Raw genomic sequence first — 20,921 nt, 5'->3', positions numbered from 1 at the left:
GCCAGCTGGTGCTGCTGGGCTGTGAGCACGAGATCCTGCCCAGGTAAAAAACCCTCCTGTTTATCCCCTTCCCAGACACATAAAGAACACAAAAATATTCCAGAATTTCTCTCCTATAAACCATTAACATCTTTTTTACAAGGTTCAGCTTGGCTATGCAGAAAGGCTCCGGTGGGGTGGGGATGCAGGGCCAGGGCAGTGTCGTGGTCCTGCTGGCACTTGGGTTCCCTGAACTGGCTGTGGATGTTCCCCAGCTCTCTGTGACAGTTCAGAGCCTGCTGCTCGCGGCTCCTGCTGGATCCTTGAGGGGTTTGCTGCTGTTTTGTGCCTCCCTGGGTTCCGCAGGGCTGCAGCAGCCGCCGGCAGGGGAGGCGAGGGAGGCACGGCGAGAGTGCCCGGCCACATCCTGCAGGATGCGGGGGCCAGGCGGGCTTCAGGGCTGCCTGTGGGCACACAGGGCACTGCAGGGGCTGCCAGCCACGGCTCCCAGCTGCAGCTCGCTGCTGACAGCCTGAGGCAGCCCCGAGTGTCCTGCCTGGAGCATCCCCGCGCATCCTCATCCGCAGCTTTTGGTGCAGGCAGCCCTTCCCCAGCTCAGCCTGCAGCGGCTCTGGGATGCTCAGCGCTCCCGGGGCAGGCAGGGGAAGGGGAGCTTTCCCAATCGAAGCAAATCCGAGATTGTAAAAGCTGCTCCCGCGCTGCTCAGCAGGGTCCCTGTCCCCCTAAAAACGAGCTGCACTCAGCGCGTCTCAGTCCCGCGGGACGCTCTCCTCGATCCATTTGAGGTAGAGCGGGTTTCCTTGGTCGATAGGCAGGCTGATGATTTCGGGGATTTCAAAGGGATGGATGGATCTAAAGTGGAAGCAGGCGCGGAGGAGGAGCGGAGTCAGCGCCAGCCCCGCAGGGAGCCCCGCGCCCTCCCGCACTTCAAAGCACCCGCAGCCCCTTTCTGCCACGTGGGAATTTCGCTCTGAGTTTGGGGTTTACCACAGACTGCCGGGGGTCTGGCCCAAAGCTGAGTGTGCTCCCCTCTCGGGGAATGCAGGAAATCCTGTCAGGGAATAACCTGTGTGAGGAGGAGAATCCCTCCTCGAACCCAGCACGGAGGGCTGGTATTTCTGCCCAGATATTTCTGCCACCTTTTCCTTTTTGCTGATGCCATCTCTGGGGTTTTCTGACTTGTGAGACACAGCAGAAGCACTTAACCCCCCTGGGTGGGATGGGGCTCAAGGAACTCCCAAAGCTGGAGCAGGAGGTTACAGCCTACCTTGGATGGGACACCCAGAGCTCCTGTGGAGCCAGAGCCTCACCTGACGTAGTTGGACAATTCCCCGATTTTGGATGTCCTTGTTTTCACCAACTGTGGAGAGTAAAAAGCAAAATAAACCCCAAGGGACATGTGAAGGGATGGAGGGACCCTGATGTGCAGTTCCACAGCCCCACCCAGCACAGCCAGGGGTGTGACAGGAGCTCTTTCCAGCTCCCTCAACTTCCCAGGGGGATGTTCCCAAACCCAGCAGGTTGGTGCCACCCTCCCCAAATCTCCCTGCAGCCCCTTTCAGCTGGGGCTGTTTGCAACAGAGATTTTTGTGATGTGGGGGATGATCACTTACCAGCAGTATTTCAGTGGATTCTTCCAGTTCCCCTTTCCAGAAATACCTGGATTTAAATGAAAAGCAAACCCAGCTCTGGCTGCAGCCATGCCAACCCTCGGGTGACTTTCCCTGCTTGGTGCTTTTTGCACGAGGCCATTTCCTTACAAAGTGGCTCAAGAAACATTGCTGGCCCCAGAACTGCTGAGAACATGAGTGAGCACCCCAGATTTATGGACCAGAGCCTCCAACAGAGAATTTGCCATGGGGGACTGGCAGGGCAAATTCGCTGGGACTGGGGTGTCCTGTGGTGGTGGCCCTGCTGTGTGTGCCTGCAGGGATCATGGCTGGGAGGCTGAGCTTTCTTCCTCTCTTTTCCCTGCAGGAGAGAAGCTGCACTTCTCATGAGTCAGATATGACCTTTCAAAACATTTCTGCTGCCAGGAGCCCGTCCTGATCTCATCTGCCTGCAGGGCTCCTGCTCGAGGAGGGCTCGGAGGCGTCGCGGTGTCTCCTGAGCAGGGCACGGAGCAGAATGCAGCTGGAGCTGCCAGGGCTGTGCAGGAGCAGCTCTGCTCTGGCTGCTGGGCTTTGTAGGAAATGATGGATAAGAGGAGAAGGGGGAGAAGGGCATTATTGGATAGGGGGTTTATTTATAAGGGATTATTGAATATGTACTTTCCCTCCTGAGGGAAGCTGTGGTGGGATCTGCTCCTCACTTCTGCCAGGGTGTTCCTATGAGGAAAAGCTCTTTTGGGGCTTTGCTCTTGCAGCTCTCAACAAGAGCAGTCCCTTTGCATGGACAGCTGAGGACACCTGCACAGCAGGGCTGGGCCTGTTCCAAGGTCAAACCTGCTGTTCTTCCTGTCTGAAAAAGCTGCTTAATTTTGTAAAGGCCTTTTCTGGTCCCTGTCTTGGCTGCTTTTTAGAGCCTCTGATAACAGGTACCATGTCCTCAGGACCATAAACCCGAAATTGCTGGATGTCTGTGTAGCCAAGTAACCAACAAATGAATGATCCCCATGGGCAGTCAGAGCATCTGCACTCCTCAATAAACTCTGAGCACGGTGAGACTCATCCCCATCTGCAACAACAAACAGACCCAGCAGCCTTCTGGAAACCAAGGTCTGTGTCCATCCCCTCCTTCCCTCCCTGCTCTGTCTCCTCCACTGGGGAATGCCCAGCCTGACTTACAAGGCCGAGCTCTTGGGCAGGATGTTCACGTAGGCAGCCAGTCTCTTATCCATGATGGCCCTGGGGGAGACAGGAGGGAAGTCAGTGCCAGCCCAGCTCAGTGCTCACCCCCAGCCTTGGGGACAGTCCCTTGTGCTGCCCAGGACTGCCAGCAGCAGCTCTGACATTGGAGACATGGAATTTTGGGTTACTTATTACCCTGAGAAAACAGAGGCAAAGGTGAACTTTGGCTGGAAACACTTCAGATCAGGCCTTTCCTGTCAGGGCTCTGGGACCCTCCCTGTGCTGAGGAGGGGGTTTGGGTGTTGATCCTGGCCTGCAGGACCCTGCCCAGTGCCAGCCCCGTGTCCCTCTGGCAGTGGGGTCACCAAGGCAGGGACTGAACCGTGGGATCACAAGAACCCGACCTGGGATGGATTTGGAGGGTTTTGTCTGCCAAATGTGCATCTTACTAAATTAACAATCAAGGTTTTCCAACCCAAAATGTCCCAGAAATCTGAAGCCCAAATAAATTCCTTCCCTCTGGCTGCCTCAGTTAGTTGCAGGCCAGTTTGTTATTGCAGAGCTGCTCAGGGTGAAGTGACACTGCAGAGATTTCAGAGCACTGAAGCAATCTCAGGGGGGATTTTTAGGAGAAAGGGGGCAAATGTTGTGTTTTGTGAGCAGGGCAGTGCCTGGCCCTTCTCATGGAGGTGGCAGCCATCCCTTCAGGCAAGGCACCAGTGCCTCCACCTTTGGTTTTCTCTAACACTGGCTTGGAGGGACCATGGCTGGAGAGGAGAAGCACCCCAGGAGGCTCAGGCTTGTTTGTGCAGGCAGTTCCAGGCATTTAATACTCATGGAGCATCTTGAGTTAATCTTCAGACCAACAGAGTTCAGCAGCACAAGCAGAGGCACCCCTGCTGTGCCTGTCGTGTCACACATGGCACAAATCAGTTTGGATCTGCTGCCTGCAACTTGCAAGTCCCTTCAGCACAGGAACCTTTTGGTTTTGCTGCTCAGTCCCAATAAACTGAGATCCTAACTGAGATCCTGAACTTTGTCCCAGCAAGCTGAGCAGCAACAAGAGGCCACCAGGGGAACAGAGAACATTGTAAGGAGCTGAATGTGATCTGTGGAAAATGTCTGCATAATACATGATAGCTTTGGGTTGGGTGTTTCTTTGTCTGTGCCTCACTCTGGGCTCTGAAGTGAGACAGATTAAATATTAATAAGCAGAAAAGCAAAGAACTAGATAAGCACAAATCTAAGGTGGTAGTGGGGCTGGTGGGGTGCTGGGTAAGTTGGGTGAGGTGCAGTGGCCACAGCACCCAGCCAAGGGGGTCAGCTCCTCCCAAGACAGGCAAGAAGGTCTTGAGATGCTGAATTCTACCTGCAGCTCTTCTGCTTTCCCAAAGCTTGAACCCCTTGTGCTTAAACCAGTGAGAAATTTCCTTGCAGACTGCTCTGAGTGTTCCACTGAGCAAAGGAAGAATAAACTTGACAGCACAGGAAAAAGGAATGGGGAAAAATGAGTGTAGAAGTCCTGTGTCATCCCCTGCAACCAGGGCTCACTGCTGCCAATTCCAGAACAAAGGAATAATTACTCCACCAGTAAAACCACAACCAAAGTACACATATCTCAGCGAGGGGGAGTGATTTATCTCCTCTGCCTTCCCTGCAAGATGAGGAACAAAGAGTGGAAAGCATTTGCAAAGCTGTTAAGATGAGGCATTTTCAGGAACTGAGGCTCTTTTCACCAGGTACAGTCACTTCTTTTTTTTTTTTTAAGGAAACATCGAGCAGTGCAGACATAATTCTATTTGACTTTCTTAATACAGTTGCAGTATTTAAAGTGACACAAACTCCCTTTCAGTAGCCTGTCAGTTCCTGAACATGTTTGGGAGCCCTTTGCTGGAGATGGAAAGGTTTTGGCAGCAGCAGGGCAGTAGGAAAACAGCGCAGGAGGTGTTGCAGGAAACTTCAGGGTCCATCATAAACACTTCCCCAGTCAACACAGGTCCAGTTCTTTGAACAGACCATCCATTGAGTCAGGGACTGACAGGAAAAAACTCTGCATGCAAAATATCACACAGAGCATCTCATATATTAAAATAGAAGAAGGAAAAAATCGAGGAAAAGCCCTCATTCCCTGAAGTTTGCCTGCTGAGCAGAGTGGCACCTCACAAGTGTTTGCTGTGGACACTTTTGGTACTTCCCTTTATTTTCATGTCAGAGCACTGTGCTTTGTTCCTCTCTATAAATATCCCTCCTGGTATTTTTTTGTGTCTGTTGTTCTAGAGAGGAATAAAGACTGTGGCAGATCAGAGACCATCAGGTTGGAGTTTAATCCATCTGAGAACCCAGAAATTCAGGGTCATGAAAATGGGTCTTGAAAATGCAAGGCAGTGAAATAAATAGAGAATTGCTGCTGTTATTGACTTGAGAGGCAAATGTCAGCTTTCCTTGGGACACAGCAGCTCTTGGCAAGGGGGCTGTGATAGAGCCAGGTGAAAGGAGCTTTGCTTGGGTATCACAGAATCCCAGAATGGTTTGGGTTGGGAGGGAGCTGAAATTTTATGTCACTCCACCCCCTGCCATGAACAGGGACACCTTCCACTATCCCAGGGTGCTCCAAACCCTGTCCAGCCTGGCCTTGGACACTTCCAGGGATGGGGCAGCCAGAACTTCTCTGGGCACCCTGTGCTAGGGCCTCACCCCCCTGCAAATGCAGAGTGAGGAGGGACAAGGGAATATTCAGCTTTATTGCAGCTTTGGAAGCCTGGAGCACAGCAGGCAGGGAATGCTGCCGTACCTGGCGATGTCCCTGGCGATCTGCTCGTTGAGGCAGTTGACAAAGGCGATGGAATGAGTCCCTGGGATGTAGCTGCCCGTGAGAGCCGAGTGCAGCTGCAGAGCCAGGCCCCGGAGCAGCGGGTACATCAGCAGCAGCAGCGTCAGCACCTCGGAGACAACAGCACGGGGATGGCAGCTGAAATGCTGCACCTTGGGAACAGCATCTGCACTGCCTGGGGCTTGAGGGGCTTCTCTCAACATTGCAGGAACCAGCTAAATTAAACCAAGGTGAGAAGCTGCTCCTAGGGGGATTCATCCCCCTCCAAGAGGGCACTCTGGAGCTCAGGGCAGGAGAGGGGCAGTTTCAAGGCTGGATCAGCCCAGGTCTCGACTGTGTGAGGTCTAACAGGGGTCACAGACCCCAGCACCCAACCACAGCAGCCAGGACTGGTTTTCTGAAGAGGAATAAGGAAGTAAGACACAGAATACCTCGGTTTCTAGTGCAAAAAAGAGCAAGAAGGGAATGGTTCCCACACCCAGCACGTCTCTCCTGCTCAGGACAGGTCTGTAGCCATCCTTGAGCTGTGTGCCAGGGGTGAGGGGTGTCCATCCCTCTGGGAAACGGGGGACAGGCCCCTCTGCCTCCCTGGGCAATTCCCCTCCTGCCCTGTTGGGTTATTCTCCTCTGCACAGCTCTGTGCAGCCCACCCAGCCCTCACTCCAACCTCACAGCGTGACTCCAAGGCAGGTTTGGAATGAATCTCATCCCAATTAGCTGCTGCTAAAAGCACAGTGAATTCTGTGGGCACAGAAATCTCAGAGAGCACAGCCCAGGGCTGCACAAACACCAAGGCTGTGCAGCACAGCAGCAGCAACAAGTGGGGTTTGCTGAGCAGGAGCTGCTATTCCTGGCAAGCCTCTTCTCTGCTGTTTGTGCTCACAGGCCATCAACAGCCTCCCAAAAATATATCATTATCCCAGTGGGGATGCTGTGGGAATGGGGAGGTTAATTTGGAGTGCTGAGGAGCAGCTGAAGGATGGTGCTGCTCTGGGCTGCAGCGCTTTCCCTTTGTCCTTTGTTTTGTTTTTGATATAAACAGCATCTGGCCCTGATTCAGCTACAGTGATTTTAAAAAATGCTTAGAAGACTAAGAATATATTCCTTTTCCCCCCTTATTTCCACCCTCCTTTGTCCTTTGAAAAACCTGCCATTACAGCACTAATGAAGAAATCTCTCTCTTTTTTTTTTTAAATTGAATTAAAAATCTCTTGTCACCACAAAGCCAGGAGCTCTTTCCCATTTGGAAATGACTGATGTGTTGTATTGCTTGTCTCCTCTTTCCCAATCCATTTGAGGAAATATTCTTTGTTACCACAAGACTTCTCATCATAATTTTTAGAGCTTCTTCTGAGCTCTTTTTTTCCCACTAAGCCATTTAACAAATATTATACAACAAATCCCAGAAGCTACTCAGTGAGTTACAAGCCAAACAGAGATGTGCTGATGTACCTATTTTTCCAGATTAAAATGTAATCATGCTCCTTGCTCAGGAGAAAAAAATAAAACATCCAACCTGTTCAGCCTGCTGATCATTAATCTTCTTGTAAGATGTACATGCATGTGATGAGGAAATCCCCAAACTTGTGATTGAACATTAGTACAAACATGAACACTACCTTGTTTTTTATCGGTTTCCCCCTTTTTTTTATGAAAAGATTTCCTCCTTTTTTTTTTTTTTTCAGAATAGTTGTATTAGCCAAGGGATGGTGCAAAAGAGGGCTGAAATGTCATGATTCCTTCCTGATAAACCAATTAAACTCATGGTTGCCAAAATACTGAAGTGAACCAAGCTGAAAACACCCCTGTGAGGATTTAAGGACTTCACTGAAAAGCACCAAGCAGCAAAATGCCAGTTTAGTGCAGAGACTGAGATTTCTGCAACGCTTCTTTTGGCTTTGGTGACCTAAAACCAGCTTTAGGTTTAGAATCACCATGCTAGGACTTTTTGCCTAGTTTTGACGAGACTCTGTTAAAAAACCCCAACTGAACAACATCACCTGAACACAACTTGTGGTGATGCTAAGTGTTAGAAAACTTGAAAATCTGCTTCTCACCCAGCAGATAGAGGAAGTACACCCCTCCTGCACGATGGTTTTGGGGAGAGGTTTGTTAACAAAGGTACAGACAGGTATTTCCATGGCTGCTTGGGGTGGGTTGGTGTCTGTTGTGCTCCTCAGGGAGTGTCCCATGTCCTGCATCCCCATTCCAGCCCTGTGTCCATCCCCATTCCAGCCCTGTGTCCATCCCCATTCCAGCCCTGTGTCCATCCCCATTCCAGCCCTGTGTCCATCCTATCCCTGTGTCCATCTCCATCCCAGTGTCCACCCCAGCCCCATGTCCATCCCATCCCTGTGTCTGTCCCCATCCCAGCCCTGTGTCCATTCAGTCCCATGTCCATCTCATCCCTTTATCCATTCCCATCACATTCCAGTGTTCATCTAGCCCCATGTCCAGCCCCATCCCATCCCTGTATCCATCCCATCCCTGTGTCCATCTTGTCCCTGTATCCATCCCAGCCCTGCGTCCATCCCAGCCCTGCGTCCATCCCCATCCCTGTATCCATCCCATCCCCGTGTCCATCCCATCCCTGTGTCCATCCCATCCCTGTGTCCATCCCATCCCTGTGTCTATCCCCATCCCATCCCTGTGTCCATCCCATCCCTGTGTCCATTCTGTCCCTGTGTCCATCCCCATCCCTGTGTCCATCCCCATCCCATCCCCGTGTCCATCCCATCCCATCCCTGTGTCCATCCCATCCCTGTGTCCATCCTGTCCCTGTGTCCATCCCCATCCATCCCCGTGTCCATGCTCCCCCACCCCCGTTCCCGTTCCCGAGCTGTCACTCACCAGCAGCGCGGTGCCGCGGCCGGGCCGGGGGCAGCCCTGGGCAGCGGGGGGCAGCGGGCAGCGCTGGCTCAGCCCCTCCATGTCCCTTCACCTGCTCTGGCCGAGCCGGGAGCGCTGCCTGGACAGGCGGCACTGACTCCTCCTCCTCCTCCTCCTCCTCCTCCTCCTGCTCCTCCTGCTCCTCCTGCTCTCCTTCCTCCTGCCCGCTGCGGGACAAGCGACAGCGCCGTGTCCCCTGTGCCACCCCTGTGCACCTGCGTGCCCTGCAGAGCTGGGGGGACAAATATCGGGCATTGGCACCCCGAAAGTGCCAGGAGCGAGTGCTGGTGTGGAACTGGTGTTGGGAATTCCAGGCTCTCCCTCCGGTACAACCCCTGGAACCTCCCGGTGCTGTCCCCGCTGCTCTGGGACGTGCTGACGCCAATTATCACCTTTGCTTTGGTGATAAAAATTTGCTTTCCCTGTCGCTAAAACTGTAATTTTCTCAGGTTTGTTCTGGTTGGGGCTCTTTGGGGGGAAAGCACCGGGCAGGTGCCGAGTCCTGGCGTGGTGTTTGTCCCCAAAATCTGCGAGGGGCGCGGGGCAGAGGAGCCGAGCGCTGTTCGTGTCTCACGCTGTGACTTTATTGTCCCCGTGTAACTTTTTACTGTCCCCCTGTTTGTTCCCATAATTTGAATTCATTCCCTGCCAGCCTGCGGAACAGCCGAACCCGCCTATTTGTGCCATATTTATTTGAGGGATGTAATCTTTCGCAGAGCTGGAAGCACAAAGTTATGTGATGACATAAATTTGTTTGCAAAAGGGGAGAAAATTCAGCTTGAGGACATGAGGGGATGGAACGTTCTCCGCAGCCCAGGAGCTGCTCCGGGCGAACACGGGGATGGCACCGGCTGCTCTTGCTCTCTCGGGACCAGCGCTTTCCCTTCCCGAACCCGGGTTAACGCCGTTTATCCCGGTTTTTCCAAAAAATAGCGACACCGTCCCCCCTCAGGGGATCGAGCCCCGCCACGTCCCTGGACCACGCCCCCATTACCGGGACCACGCCCCAATACCGGGACCACGCCCCATAACCGGACCACGCCCCCATCACCGGGACCACGCCCCCATTACACACACCACGCCCCCTCCGCGCACACCCTATGGGACATTTTGTTTACATTTTGCCGGACGCAAACGGCGCCCTTAGCAACGGCGCGGCGGTTGCTAAGGGCGACCCGAATTCTCGCGATATTCCCGCCCGGCGGTTGCTACGGGCGACGCGAGTTCTCGCGAGACTCCCGGGAGATGGCGGAGGAGGCGGCGGCCAAGATGGCGGAGGCGGCGGCGGAGCTGCTGGAGCGGGCGGCGCGGCGGGACGCGGCGCTGGAGGAGCTGCGGGCCCTGCGGGTCGCCCTGCAGGCCGTGCCGCCCGCCGCCCTCCGCGCCCGCCTCAGCGAGCACCACCTGGGGGCTCTGTTCGGCCTCCTCGCCGTCAATGACCGGTGAGGTCCGGCGCGGTGCTGCGGGCCTGTGCTGCTGTTCTCCCGGAGCGCGGGGTTCCTGCCGCCTCCCCGGCTCATTCCCTGCCCTGTTTCGGGGCGGGAGGTGGCACAGCGGTGTCCCTCTCCTCACGGGCTCGGTTTTCTCTATGTCCTGCCCAGGGAACAGGTGTCCGCGTGTGTTGCCATCCTGGAGAGGCTCCTGCAGGCCCTGGAGCCGCTGTACGTGATCCAGAACCTCAAGGAGGAGCTGCAGAAGGGCCTTTTCCACCCCGATGATTCCGTGAAGATCCTCACCATGTCCCAGGTACAGCCTTTCCTCCAGGAGGAGGGGACAGAGCTCTGGGTTAGTCCCCATCTGCTCTTCCTCAGTTTGTGATAAAAGCAGGAACTGTGTCCTTCCACACTCCATTTATAATTACCGTGCAGTGTGTATATAATAACGCTTTATGATATGTCGGTAATAATGGCCAAAACTATGTCCTGACAAAAACAACTTGTGAATAAAACTTCTGCCATGTGTCCTGGTTGAAGCTTTCCAGGACAGCAGGTGATGTAAGAATTAAAAGCAGCAACATTTTGATATTCAGGATATTTTAAACTATTGCAGAAACACCAAACAGTCTGTAGGAACTCGATACTTGTACTAATTTAAAAGAGGATGGTGGGATGTTGTGGTTTGGGATGGATTTCTAAAAATTCAGCTAAGAGCAGCTGCTCAGGATTGTCCAGTTGAGTTTTAATCCAAAAACCTCAAAAAATTGTGATTGTGGCTTTCTGTGCAGCTCTTCCAGTGCTTGAGTATCCTTACAGTGGAAAATAAAATGTTTTAATGTTATTTTCTGTAACTCTTTGATCAGGTTGGGAGGATTGTTGAAGACTCAGCTGCTGTCACAGAAATTCTGCACAGCCCCGAGCTGCTACGGCAAATCATAAACTGCATTGGTGGGGAGAAAATTGCAGTGGCCAAAGAGGTAAACGTGGTTTTATTGTTTCATTCCCCTGCAAGCTGAGGGACTGGGGTGACAATAACAATGAGCTCAGTGAAAATTGAATTACAATTAAAATTAAATGTATTTGAACGTTGCAGCTAAGTCTGATAATCTCCGATTTTCTTCTCTGCGTGGTTTTGTTTTTTTTTAATAATAAACTTCTGTTTTTGCTTGCAGGCCATTAAATCTCTGTCAAGAATAGCCCAGAGCCAGGAGGGTTTGGAGGCTCTGTTTGGCAGCAGTTTGTTGGGTGACCTGAGGAATGTCATGGCCATGAGTGACGTGGTTCGATACAGGGTCTATGAGGTGGGGAATTTCTCTGCTGCTCCTGACTCTGAACCTGGCTTTTATGGCTTTTAAAGTATTGTTTTACTGCTTTCCACACTTTTGTGCCTGTGTTTATCAAAACTAGAAAGGAGTAGGGAGATTACAGCAGTGTGAGCTCTTGTGATGTCATAACTTCTCCATGTTTTGGTATAAAAGTGTGAATTATTGTTTATTTTCTCACTTGTAGTGCCTAAGGCATTGGAAGGGCTACACAGAATTACTAAAGACACCAGAAAGTGTTTGTTTCTCTGAAAATAAAAATAAAATAGTTAAATTTTGGATGTGAAGTGCTGCTGAAGGTTTTGGGGAGATGGCAGCTGTCAGTCTAGAGATGTTTGGCAAAGGAGAAATAACACAATTAACACAATTTAGCCGTTCTAGAGCTTAATGGGGATTGCACAGGAAGAGCTGGTTGTGAACAGAGATCAAATGCATGTGCTGTAAACTTGGAACTCCTTATGAAGTTAAGTTAATGATAAAAATGTAATTAATTCCTTATTTAATATATTTATGGTTAATTAGCACTATAAGGTGTATTTGGCTGTTGCTGTGAATCATTGCAGTGTTTTTATAAACCATCCTTTTTGCTTTTGTTTAGTTAATTGTGGAGATTTCATCAGTATCAGCAGAGTCACTGAATTACTGTGCCAGCAGTGGGTTAATCCCTGAGTTAATTGGGGAGCTGACTGGAGAGGATGTGCTGGTCAGGTACGTTGGTGACTTTGAGATTTGCACCATGGTTAAAACTCTGATAAACATAATTGTGTGTGTTTCTTGCGAAACCCTTTCCAGAAAAAATCTTTCTTAAGCTGTTTTGAGTGTTAAATACTTTACATCTTAATCTGAGGATCAAGCTGGGGTGATAATTGCCATGTTTGGCTGCAATAGAAACTTCAAATTCTTTCACAAATCTGAAGAGCTGAACACAGTGGAAAAGCTTGAACAGTTGGGGTCATTTTTTTTTTTTTTTTTTGCTAGGATTTTGGATGTGGTCTCTTTTTCTTAACCACAGAGTGCTTCAAAGCCCAGCTGAAATAAACTGCAATAAGTTTCTGTGTTGCAGAGCCACGTGCATAGAGATGGTGACGTCGCTGGCCCACACCCCCCACGGGCGGCAGTACCTGGCTCAGCAAGGGGTCATCGACAAAATCTCCAACATCATCCTGGGGGCAGAGTCTGATCCCTTCTCCAGCTTCTATCTGCCAGGTGACACCAGGCATTTCCATTTCTGCTTGCTTTGGGAATGAGTTCAGTTCACAGCACTCTGAAAGCTCAGGGGAAATTTTAAATATTAGAGCGGAGATGTAAAATACTGGATATTTAAAAAATGCTGATATTTAAAAAGTCTGACACATGAAAAGTGTTCCTCAGTATGATCTGGACAGGCTGTGCTGTAGCTTTAAAGTTTGTGGTATTGGAGTGTTTTTTAGGAATACAAACATCATGAGTTAAGCAACAGCCAAAATATTTGGCTCGTTGCTCAGTTCTGTCTTTATTTTGAGCTTTTTACCAACATTATTCAGACATAATAACACATGTTTGGGAACAAATCAGTCTCACATTAAGGTATATTTAATTTTGTCATTGCTGTTCTTCCACTCAGTACTTTTTTTGGTCTTGTTTTCTCAGGATTTGTTAAATTTTTTGGCAATCTGGCCGTTGTGGACAGTCCCCAGCAGATCTGTGAGCGCTACCCTGTCTTTATGGAAAAAGTCTTTGAAATGGCAGAAAGTCAGGATCCAACCATGATTGGAGTGGCTGTGGACACACTGGGAATCCTGGGATCAAATGTGGAGGGCAAACAGGTTTTACAGAAAACTAGTTAGTATCTTTTTTTTTTCTTTAATAAAACTTTATAAGAGTGAATTGATTTGGGGTGACACAGACAGGAATTGAAAAATGTATTCACTTACCTAATAAATACATTTCTAATGTAGCTGATGGGTAACTATTCCTGTAAAGATCTGGCTGAATTAATTAAAAGCACTTTGTTTTTGTTTTGAAAGGAAGTAGATTTCAAAATCTCTTAAGCAAAATAGGGCACCATGCCAAGAATGCCCCCACAGAGTTACGGCTTCGGTGCTTGGATGCAATTTCATCTCTGCTTTACTTGCCTGTAAGTTGGGGTTTTTGTCTTTGTTTTTTCTTTAAATCTCCAAGAATGAAATCACCAAACACTTGAGTAATTGTGAGGAGACGTTTTGCAGCCTCCAGGTTGGGTAGCAGTGGTGCTTTCAGTGTTCTGAGTCATTGATTTACTGTTTTGAAATTCCCTGTTTGGTTTGTTTGTAAGGAGCCAGGTGTTCTGAAATGTTAATAAAAGATGAAGTCAAGACTTCATGGATGAGGGAATCAGAGTAAACAGGATCATATCCCTGTGCTCAGAGGGATAGGGACAAACTGCTCCAGTCCCTTTGTCTCCAGAGATCTGGGTTAACTGTAGCTCTAAATGAGTGATTAAACCATTTGAACACACCTGGAAACCTGAAAGCTTTTCATAATCCTAATCAAACTCTTTCATTTTTGTGATTCACACAGCCAGAGCAGCAGACAGAAGATCTCTTAAGAATGACTGAATCCTGGTTCACATCCTTGTCCAGCCAGCCTCTGGAGCTGTTCAGGAGCATCAGCACTCAGCCATTCCCTGATCTCCACTGCGGGGCTTTACGAGTCTTCACTGTGAGTGCTTTTGCTTCCAAACATCAGGGAGTGACTTGTGTTGCTATTCAGTCTCAGATTTATTCATTTCTTTGAAGTGAATACTACAAACTTGTTAAAGCCCAGAAGGGGTCAGAAAAAGCCCTTTTTCCTCATGTCTCACTTGGCTTCCGCATTTAAATATTGCAGCAGACACATCATGTCTGTAATGCTAATTTTCTGATAAGGTGGAGAGGGGAAAAAAAGGCAAGAGCTGTGCTCTGAGGTGCTGCTTCCTATACCAGAGGCACTGCTGTGATAATTCCCCCAAAACTTTGGAGATAAGCACTGAGCTCTTGTTCTGCAATGTTAAACCCTGCTGCTTGATTTGAGTGGTGGTTTTGTATCTCACTTCATTTTTCCTGTTTCTTGTCCATGTACCAAAATCCCTGTTGTGCAACTGCTTTTCTGGGGTTTTAAAATATTTCTCCTCCTCTCACATCTTCTGTCTTCCTGTTCAGGCCATTGCAAACCAACCATGGGCCCAGAAGCTGATGCTGAACAGCCCAGGGTTTGTGGAGTACGTTGTGGACAGATCTGTGGAGCCTGACAAAGCTTCAAAGGACGCTAAATACGAACTGGTGAAGGCCCTGGTGAACTCCAAAAGCATTGCAGAGATCTTTGGCAATCAGTACTACCTGAGGCTCAGGGCTTACCTGCACGAGGGCCCCTATTTTGTAAAAGCAGTTTCTACTACAGCAGTGGAAGGAGCAGAATAATGCCCTGGGTGCCTGGGGCCCCCCTCTTGCAGATCACAGTCCTGGCACAGGTGTTGAGGTACAAGGTGTAAAAACTCTCCACACTGGAGGTTGTCTCTTTAAAGGAGTGTGAAGATATTTTGACTCTATTGGAAATGAGTCAGGAGGGTAAATTAAAGCTGTTTGGTATTTCCCCCTAAAATGTCATGGCAGAAGTTCTCCATGTGCTTCATGAGACAGGTAACCCAGGTGAGCACTTAGCAGCTGCTGACTGTTTGATTTGGCAGAATTTATCAGTGTTTGTTTAAATTGTTCTTGGGTTTGGAGTTTCTGTTGTGTTTTCTCAGTAGGTTACAGTTCAGTTAAAAAAAACCAAAACACCTCAAGGTTTGTAACCTCAGATGCTGCCATAATTTCTATTATTTTTTAATTCATTTTTTTTACCTGCCAGAGTTGGCACTTGCGTGGAACACTCTTTGTTCTGTCAGAATCTTGTTGCTGAATAAGCCAGTGACACTGTCCACATGAGGGAGTATGGACTGGGTTCTCTTGCTTTCAACCTGCTGGATGTGAGTCTTGCTGGAATAAATAATCCTAGATATTGTTTACATTTTCTACCGAGGATTAAACAAAAAAAGGAAGAGTTTTTAGCCCTGATAAAAACAAATCAATGCACTCTGTAGGGATCAAACCCACCTGGGAGCTTTGTCTCCCTTGGCTGTGCTGTGGGGTGGCAGCTCAGTTCAGTGGCTGGAGCACTACAAGGCTGTTTGAGAACCAAATCTTGAATTGTTTACACTATTTTTAAGAGAGATACAATTTTTAAAGTGTTATTTAAAGAAATGTGGTCTTTTAGCTACCTGAATTAGGCTAAAAGGGGTAAGAAAATGGAGCTCTTGTGTTGAAGGCAGTGAATGAAGTGGGAGTATGGAAATGTGGCACCTCAGGAAGTTGGAATCTTCTTTTGAAGATGTCAGAACTGTGGGAGAGAATCAGGAGAGGCTGGGCACTCCAGAGACAGGTGACATGTGACATGTCTTTGTCCATAAACACAGACCCAGAGTACTTGATATCAAAGCCTTGTGTTCTTTTTGTTAAGGGGGAGCAGAATAAAACATGAAATTCCCACTTTGGGGTTTATTTTAGTGATGTGTCAGCCAGGTGTGGCAATGGGAAGTGCTGGCCCCACGTCCCTGTGCTGCCAGGGGAAGCAGAGGGTCCTGTCCTGCAGGAACTCTGCTTTTTGTGCTAGCTGGAGGTGCAGCTGGCATTGCCTGCCAAAAACTGCTGCCCAGGAGCCCAGCTGGGCTCAGAGGAGATCCCTTGATGTTTGCTAAGCTGTCTAAATGCAGGTCAGGTGCCTTGTGATGTCCCCAAGTTGTCACCCCACGTGCCAGTGCTGCTGCTTTTGTCCTGAATGTGCCCAGTAAACATCTGCCAGTGAGAAATGTCTCCTGACTGGAGAGAGCACAGGAGCTTCATCAATCCTGCTTCCAGCAAACACATTAAAGCACTAAAAAGGAAACCAAAGGAGTGTAACAGTCCTTAGCTTGCACTTATTCTGGGCAGTTCAGCTCTGTTATTTTAGGTGGCTTTGTGTGCTGGTGGCTCTGCACGAGCCATGTGCTGAAATGTCAGTAAAAGAAATAAATGTCAGTAAAAGAAATAAATGTCAGTAAAAGAAATCAATATATAAACCTGTTCTGCAATTCATGAGCCTCTTCCATGTGTGTTTTCAGCTGGTGCTTTTGAAGGCTACTCTGTGTGCTGAGTGTTTAGCATCTGCTTTGCATGGTACACTTGCCAAAGACAATATTTTAGAATGTGCAGAGATGCCAAACAAGGGGATTTTTTTAGGTATACACATATGCTTTATTTTGTTGAGCTTTGAGCTCAGTGTTGATGGATTAATTGATCACTTTCCCCTTATTACTCAGATGCAGTTGCCTGCCCATGCTGTACATTGCCATATGGATTACATGCTGCTGCTGGGTCTGATAGAAACGACACAATTGAAGTGTACAGTGTTGTTTTTGTCATCCCCCCTTAAAATACCAGGTGGAGATAATTGAGGAAAAACACAGAATGGAATGCTGGAGAATTGAGGTAACATGCTGAACATTTGGTTTAAAAGCAAAAAAAAAAAAAAGCCCAAAGCAAACCTTGTCACTTGATGGATGTTACAAACAGCATTGCTTGAGGAGTTTCCACGATGGCTCAGTGTCTGTTCCTGCTGGAGCTGCTCTGTTTTTCTGTGAGCCAGCCTGCTTAGCTGCAGCTCCTTTTGTGGATGGAAAGCTTCCCCTTTGTTACAGAATTCTTGGAAGTAGGTGATGCCTCACTCACATAAAAAAGGGATTTTGAAGACTCCAAAGTCTGAAAAACCCTGGGTATAGACGAAGTCTGTTGGAATAATCTTTTTTACTTCCATGCATGCACTTGTAGGTACTTGGAGAGGCAAGAGTACATCCAGTTCTGCTCTGTCACACTGTAACAGTGAGAATTCATTTGCTGCTGAAGAGAAAAGAGCAACCTTTGGGAGGGCATCCTCTGTAACAAACACTAACAGGATAGCAGAGCTGATGAAAGAAAATCCAGCCTTTCTTTGCAGGTGTTAAGCATTAATTGACAAAATGAAGGAGCTCATTTTTTATCCTATCCAAGTTGAACTGTTTGAAGTTGTCAATGTAGGTGAGAACCTTGCAGGACACCAGGCTGTAGTAGGTTTCCAGTAAGGAACAATCTTCCCCATCGCTCGTTTCCTTCCAGCCTGTAACCAACTCGTCCTCTCCCATGTCGGAAGAGGTGAAAATGAATTTATAGCAGCATCGATTGTAGCTGATGTGCTTCTCCCCAGCAAAACGAGAGCTGTGCCTGGCACTGATGCCAGCCCTTTTAGCACAGATCCCTACAAAGGCAGCAGGGGGGAATGCCAGGGGCACCTCCCTGGCAGCCACGTAAACCTTGCGAGCCACGTCCTGGGACATGAGGAAAGCGCTGCCGTGGCAGAAATCGGGGTAGAACTGCTCGGGGTACTGATGGATGGGGACAAAGCCTGGGCTCTGGGGGTCCCTGTCAGGTATCCCATGGTGAACCACCCTCCCTAGGTAGATGTCCTCCAGCTGGGTTAAGCTCAGCAGGTAGCCAGCCAGGCTGGGAACACCCACAAACACATCCTGGGCTGTGTGCAGGATGTACCTGGCGCGGGGACAGAACGTCACCGTCCACTCCACGCTCATCAGCATCTTGTGTGTCTGCGTCTGCGGGGAGTCCACGAAGCTGCCTTCAATAATGTCTCCGTGCTTTTGAGCCTCCTCACTGAGCTGCAGCTGGGTGCTTGCTGCAGCTGCCTTTCCTACAGCAAACACAGTGAGGACGCTGTAGCCCCTGGAGCCCGTCGTGTTCCCCCAGCTCTGCCGGATGGCGTCGCGCCTTGTCCTGTTCTCCGGGCTGCTGCAGACAACAATCAGCAGAAATATCTCTTGATCGGAGCAAGTCACTGTGCTGCTGCTGCTGTAGGAGAGGTTGGCCTTCAGAGGATCCAGATCCAGCTTCCTGGCCCTCTCCCTGATCTCCAGAGCCTTTGCATCGGTGTAAGAGAGAGGCAGGGAATGCAGGAAGTATTGCTCCAGTAAATCTGCCCCGAAGAGCAGCACGTGGAACAGCAGCACGTTGGAGAGGATGAAACACCACTGGTGTGTGCGGAGCCTGCACAGGGTCAGCTGGGGAGCAGCAACAGGGACACTCAGTTCTCTTGCCTCTCAAACCAAAAGGATTTCCCTCACTTTTCAATATAGCCATGCAAAGCAATCACAACTTCTAGACCCTGGTCTTTCTAGAAACTTAAGGAATCTACTTGTGGCACAGTGAGATCCCAAACTGAGAAGGATGTTACCATGTTGAAAGCTTTCTGTGCATCCAGATGTGGAAATACTGAACAATATTGCTATGGATAATTTTTGACTATTTCTAACCTGTTACTGAAGGCCTGAGGTGCCCCTTAATATGTCCTTGAAGGAGAACTTCTGGTACTTGGCCTGACAGTGCCCTATGAAAACTGTCAGGGTTACAATCCAGAGGGAAAGGCCAGGTTGGACAGGGCTTGGAGCAACATGGGGAAGTGGAAGATGTCCCTGCCCATGGCAGGGGATGGAGTGAGATATTTAAGGTCCCTTCCAACCCCCATGGTGTGAAGAGGCTGCAGCACTTACCTGCATGGTGCTGGGAGCTGTCCCTGCAGCAGGAGCTCTCTGGGCAGTTTCTCCTGGCACTGCCTCTATCTGGGGCTGCAGGATCCAGTTACTGCCCAGTACCTGCAGCCTGTGGCTCCCACCTCACCTGCCTGGGCAGAGGGAAGATGATCCCTGAGGCTGATCGTGTTGCAGCCACATAAAACACCAAGCAAAGAAACCCCTGGCCTTTCCTTTCATTAATTTCTGTCACTGAGAAATAAGTGAAGCAAATTCTGGGGCTTGCTTGGTCAGAGGAATCCCTGGTGCCGTTGAGTCCTTTGCCAGTTTGCTGCTGGCTCTGGGGGTGTGTTTTTCACAGCTGTGCCATTGTGGTGTTGGTTCCCCAGTCTGGAACAGTTGCTGAGCACTCTGCATCTCCAGAGCTGGAGCTTTGGGGTGTGAACTGATGGGTTTGCCTTGTGTGGGGTGGTGAGGACACCCCGAGGCCGTGGGGGCTGCTGGGCCAGGCTGGCTCCAGCTCATGGGGCTCTACCCCTGGGCAGGCTCTGCCTTGGGCTGCTTGGACTTGTTGCTGTTGGCTCAGGAGCTGACAGGGCTGGGGAGCCACAGGAGCCTGGAAGTGCTGCAGGGGGAAGTGCCAAAGACACCACAAACAGGATGGAGCTGTCAGCAGGGGGAGAGTTGGCTTTGGCAGGGGGGAGCACTGGGGGGAGAGGGGCTTGTGGGACCCCAGCAGCGCCCTGGGAGGGCTGGGGAGGGTTGGGTGATGGCAAAGCTGCTGTTTGAGGGGTACAGGTGGGAGGTGTCTGCCTTGTGGGAGCTCCAGCTGCGTGGGAGAGCAGGGACATCAGGATTTCTTTTGAATTTTGAGAGGATTTCTCAGAGGTCAGGGTGCGTTTCTGTTCTGCATCCATGGGTGAGAGGAGAACACAGCACTGCTCTGGTTTGTCTTGGCTGGACCATTGCAAGGCTCCCTGCAGCATCCTCAGGGCAGCCTGGATTAGCCCAATGTCCCAGGGATGTGGAGAAGAGCTTTGATTTCTGCCTTGAGGGGTCCAGGGTTAATCCCCAGCTCTGGCTGGGCTGCTCAGCTCTCCCAGCTGTGTTGATAGAGGGAACAGAGGAATTACGGAAGAAACCAGGTTCCCAAAATCTTCTCACAGCTTGGAAGTGCATCTTACCCCACTGGAAAACCCAAAAACGCTCCCAGTGTGCAGGTCCCAGTGTGGATTTCTGCTTCAGGCTCTCCAAAAAGAGGGAAAACTCCTTCCCCAGGGCTGGTGTGTCAGCTGGGCCACAGCTTCACCCAGCCCAGCTCACACTCTGCAGCCCTCACAGAAGTTGTGCTTTGAAGCTGGGTGAGCTGTCAGCACGGGAAGTGTCAGTTCAATGTGTGCCCTGAAATAAAAGGAGAATAAGGAAATATTTTTCATGTACAGTAATACAGCCCTGCAACTCCAGACACCCATTCTGGGGAAAAAAAAAATTCCTTCTTTGAAGATACTCTATCTCCAGCTGAATAATTTAATCAGCAAATAAATACCAGCATTTGAAACCTCATGCATTAAAAATTGAATATCTTTAGAATAATAAAATAATAATAATAAGCCCCACATGTGTCTCATCCCTGGTGCAATTAGGCCCAGCGTGGTGCTGGCAGCACTGCTCTGTGGTGGCAGCAGCAACTTTGATACCAAATATATAAAATTAACACTCCCCAACCCCAGCCAGGGCACAGGCAGCTCTTGGATGTGGGTTTTTATTTATCCACAGAGCCTGGTGGAGTCCTGCTGGGACAAAGCTGAGGAACAGCAAGGCAAAGAGTGCTGAAGAGGAAAATAACTGAGCCCTCAGCTCCATGAAGTTTGCCTGGGGGTGATCCCTCCTCACCTTTAACCCCAGGTTTCAGGTAAACACAACACCCAGCAGCTCATGTGTGATCTTATCTCACTTTTCAGAAGGCTGCAGTGAAGCTCACTTGGGGAATCTTCACTCCCAAGGAGATCCAGGAGTTTCCTGGAGAGAATTCAGGACCTGGCACGGCTGAAGTCAGGTCAGTGGGGGTAG

At 49.6% G+C, this 20,921-nt stretch overlaps 3 protein-coding genes across 5 annotated transcripts; 1 reads left to right on the top strand and 2 right to left on the bottom strand.

Annotated features, from left to right (window-relative positions):
- Window positions 1-95: 95 nt before the first annotated feature.
- LOC117005657 (protein CutA homolog) lies at window positions 96-8,565 on the bottom strand. Of its 3 annotated transcripts, XM_033077587.1 has the most exons (6): window positions 8,470-8,565; window positions 5,581-5,729; window positions 2,787-2,846; window positions 1,614-1,659; window positions 1,311-1,360; window positions 96-852 (listed from the first exon to the last, which is right to left on the bottom strand). In XM_033077587.1, the coding sequence occupies exons 1-6, from the start codon at window positions 8,548-8,550 to the stop codon at window positions 750-752; spliced, it is 489 nt and encodes a 162-aa protein (XP_032933478.1). In that variant the 5' UTR covers window positions 8,551-8,565; the 3' UTR covers window positions 96-749. The 3 variants fall into 3 exon arrangements, with proteins under 3 accessions (XP_032933478.1, XP_032933477.1, XP_032933479.1); XM_033077586.2 differs by lacking the exon at window positions 8,470-8,565 and having other exon boundaries at window positions 5,581-7,900; XM_033077588.2 differs by lacking the exons at window positions 2,787-2,846; window positions 8,470-8,565 and having other exon boundaries at window positions 5,581-7,904.
- A 1,090-nt stretch (window positions 8,566-9,655) lies between these two features.
- Window positions 9,656-15,269, top strand: PSMD5 (proteasome 26S subunit, non-ATPase 5). The gene is made up of 10 exons (XM_033077801.2): window positions 9,656-9,950; window positions 10,110-10,254; window positions 10,808-10,921; window positions 11,117-11,245; window positions 11,865-11,974; window positions 12,330-12,472; window positions 12,896-13,087; window positions 13,273-13,382; window positions 13,805-13,945; window positions 14,425-15,269. The coding sequence occupies exons 1-10, from the start codon at window positions 9,754-9,756 to the stop codon at window positions 14,680-14,682; spliced, it is 1,539 nt and encodes a 512-aa protein (XP_032933692.1). The 5' UTR covers window positions 9,656-9,753; the 3' UTR covers window positions 14,683-15,269.
- A 525-nt stretch (window positions 15,270-15,794) lies between these two features.
- Window positions 15,795-18,878, bottom strand: B3GALT9 (beta-1,3-galactosyltransferase 9). The gene is made up of 2 exons (XM_033077845.2): window positions 18,873-18,878; window positions 15,795-18,419 (listed from the first exon to the last, which is right to left on the bottom strand). Exons 1-2 carry the CDS (start codon window positions 18,876-18,878, stop codon window positions 17,283-17,285), a joined length of 1,143 nt encoding a protein of 380 aa, XP_032933736.1. The 3' UTR covers window positions 15,795-17,282.
- Between the last annotated feature and the right edge of the window lie 2,043 nt (window positions 18,879-20,921).

Source organism: Catharus ustulatus, chromosome 21, assembly GCF_009819885.2.
Source record: "Catharus ustulatus isolate bCatUst1 chromosome 21, bCatUst1.pri.v2, whole genome shotgun sequence".
Classification (NCBI taxonomy): domain Eukaryota; kingdom Metazoa; phylum Chordata; class Aves; order Passeriformes; family Turdidae; genus Catharus; species Catharus ustulatus.
The sequence above is the reverse complement of the archived record's forward strand: the minus strand, read 5'-3'. Positions and strand labels throughout refer to the sequence as shown.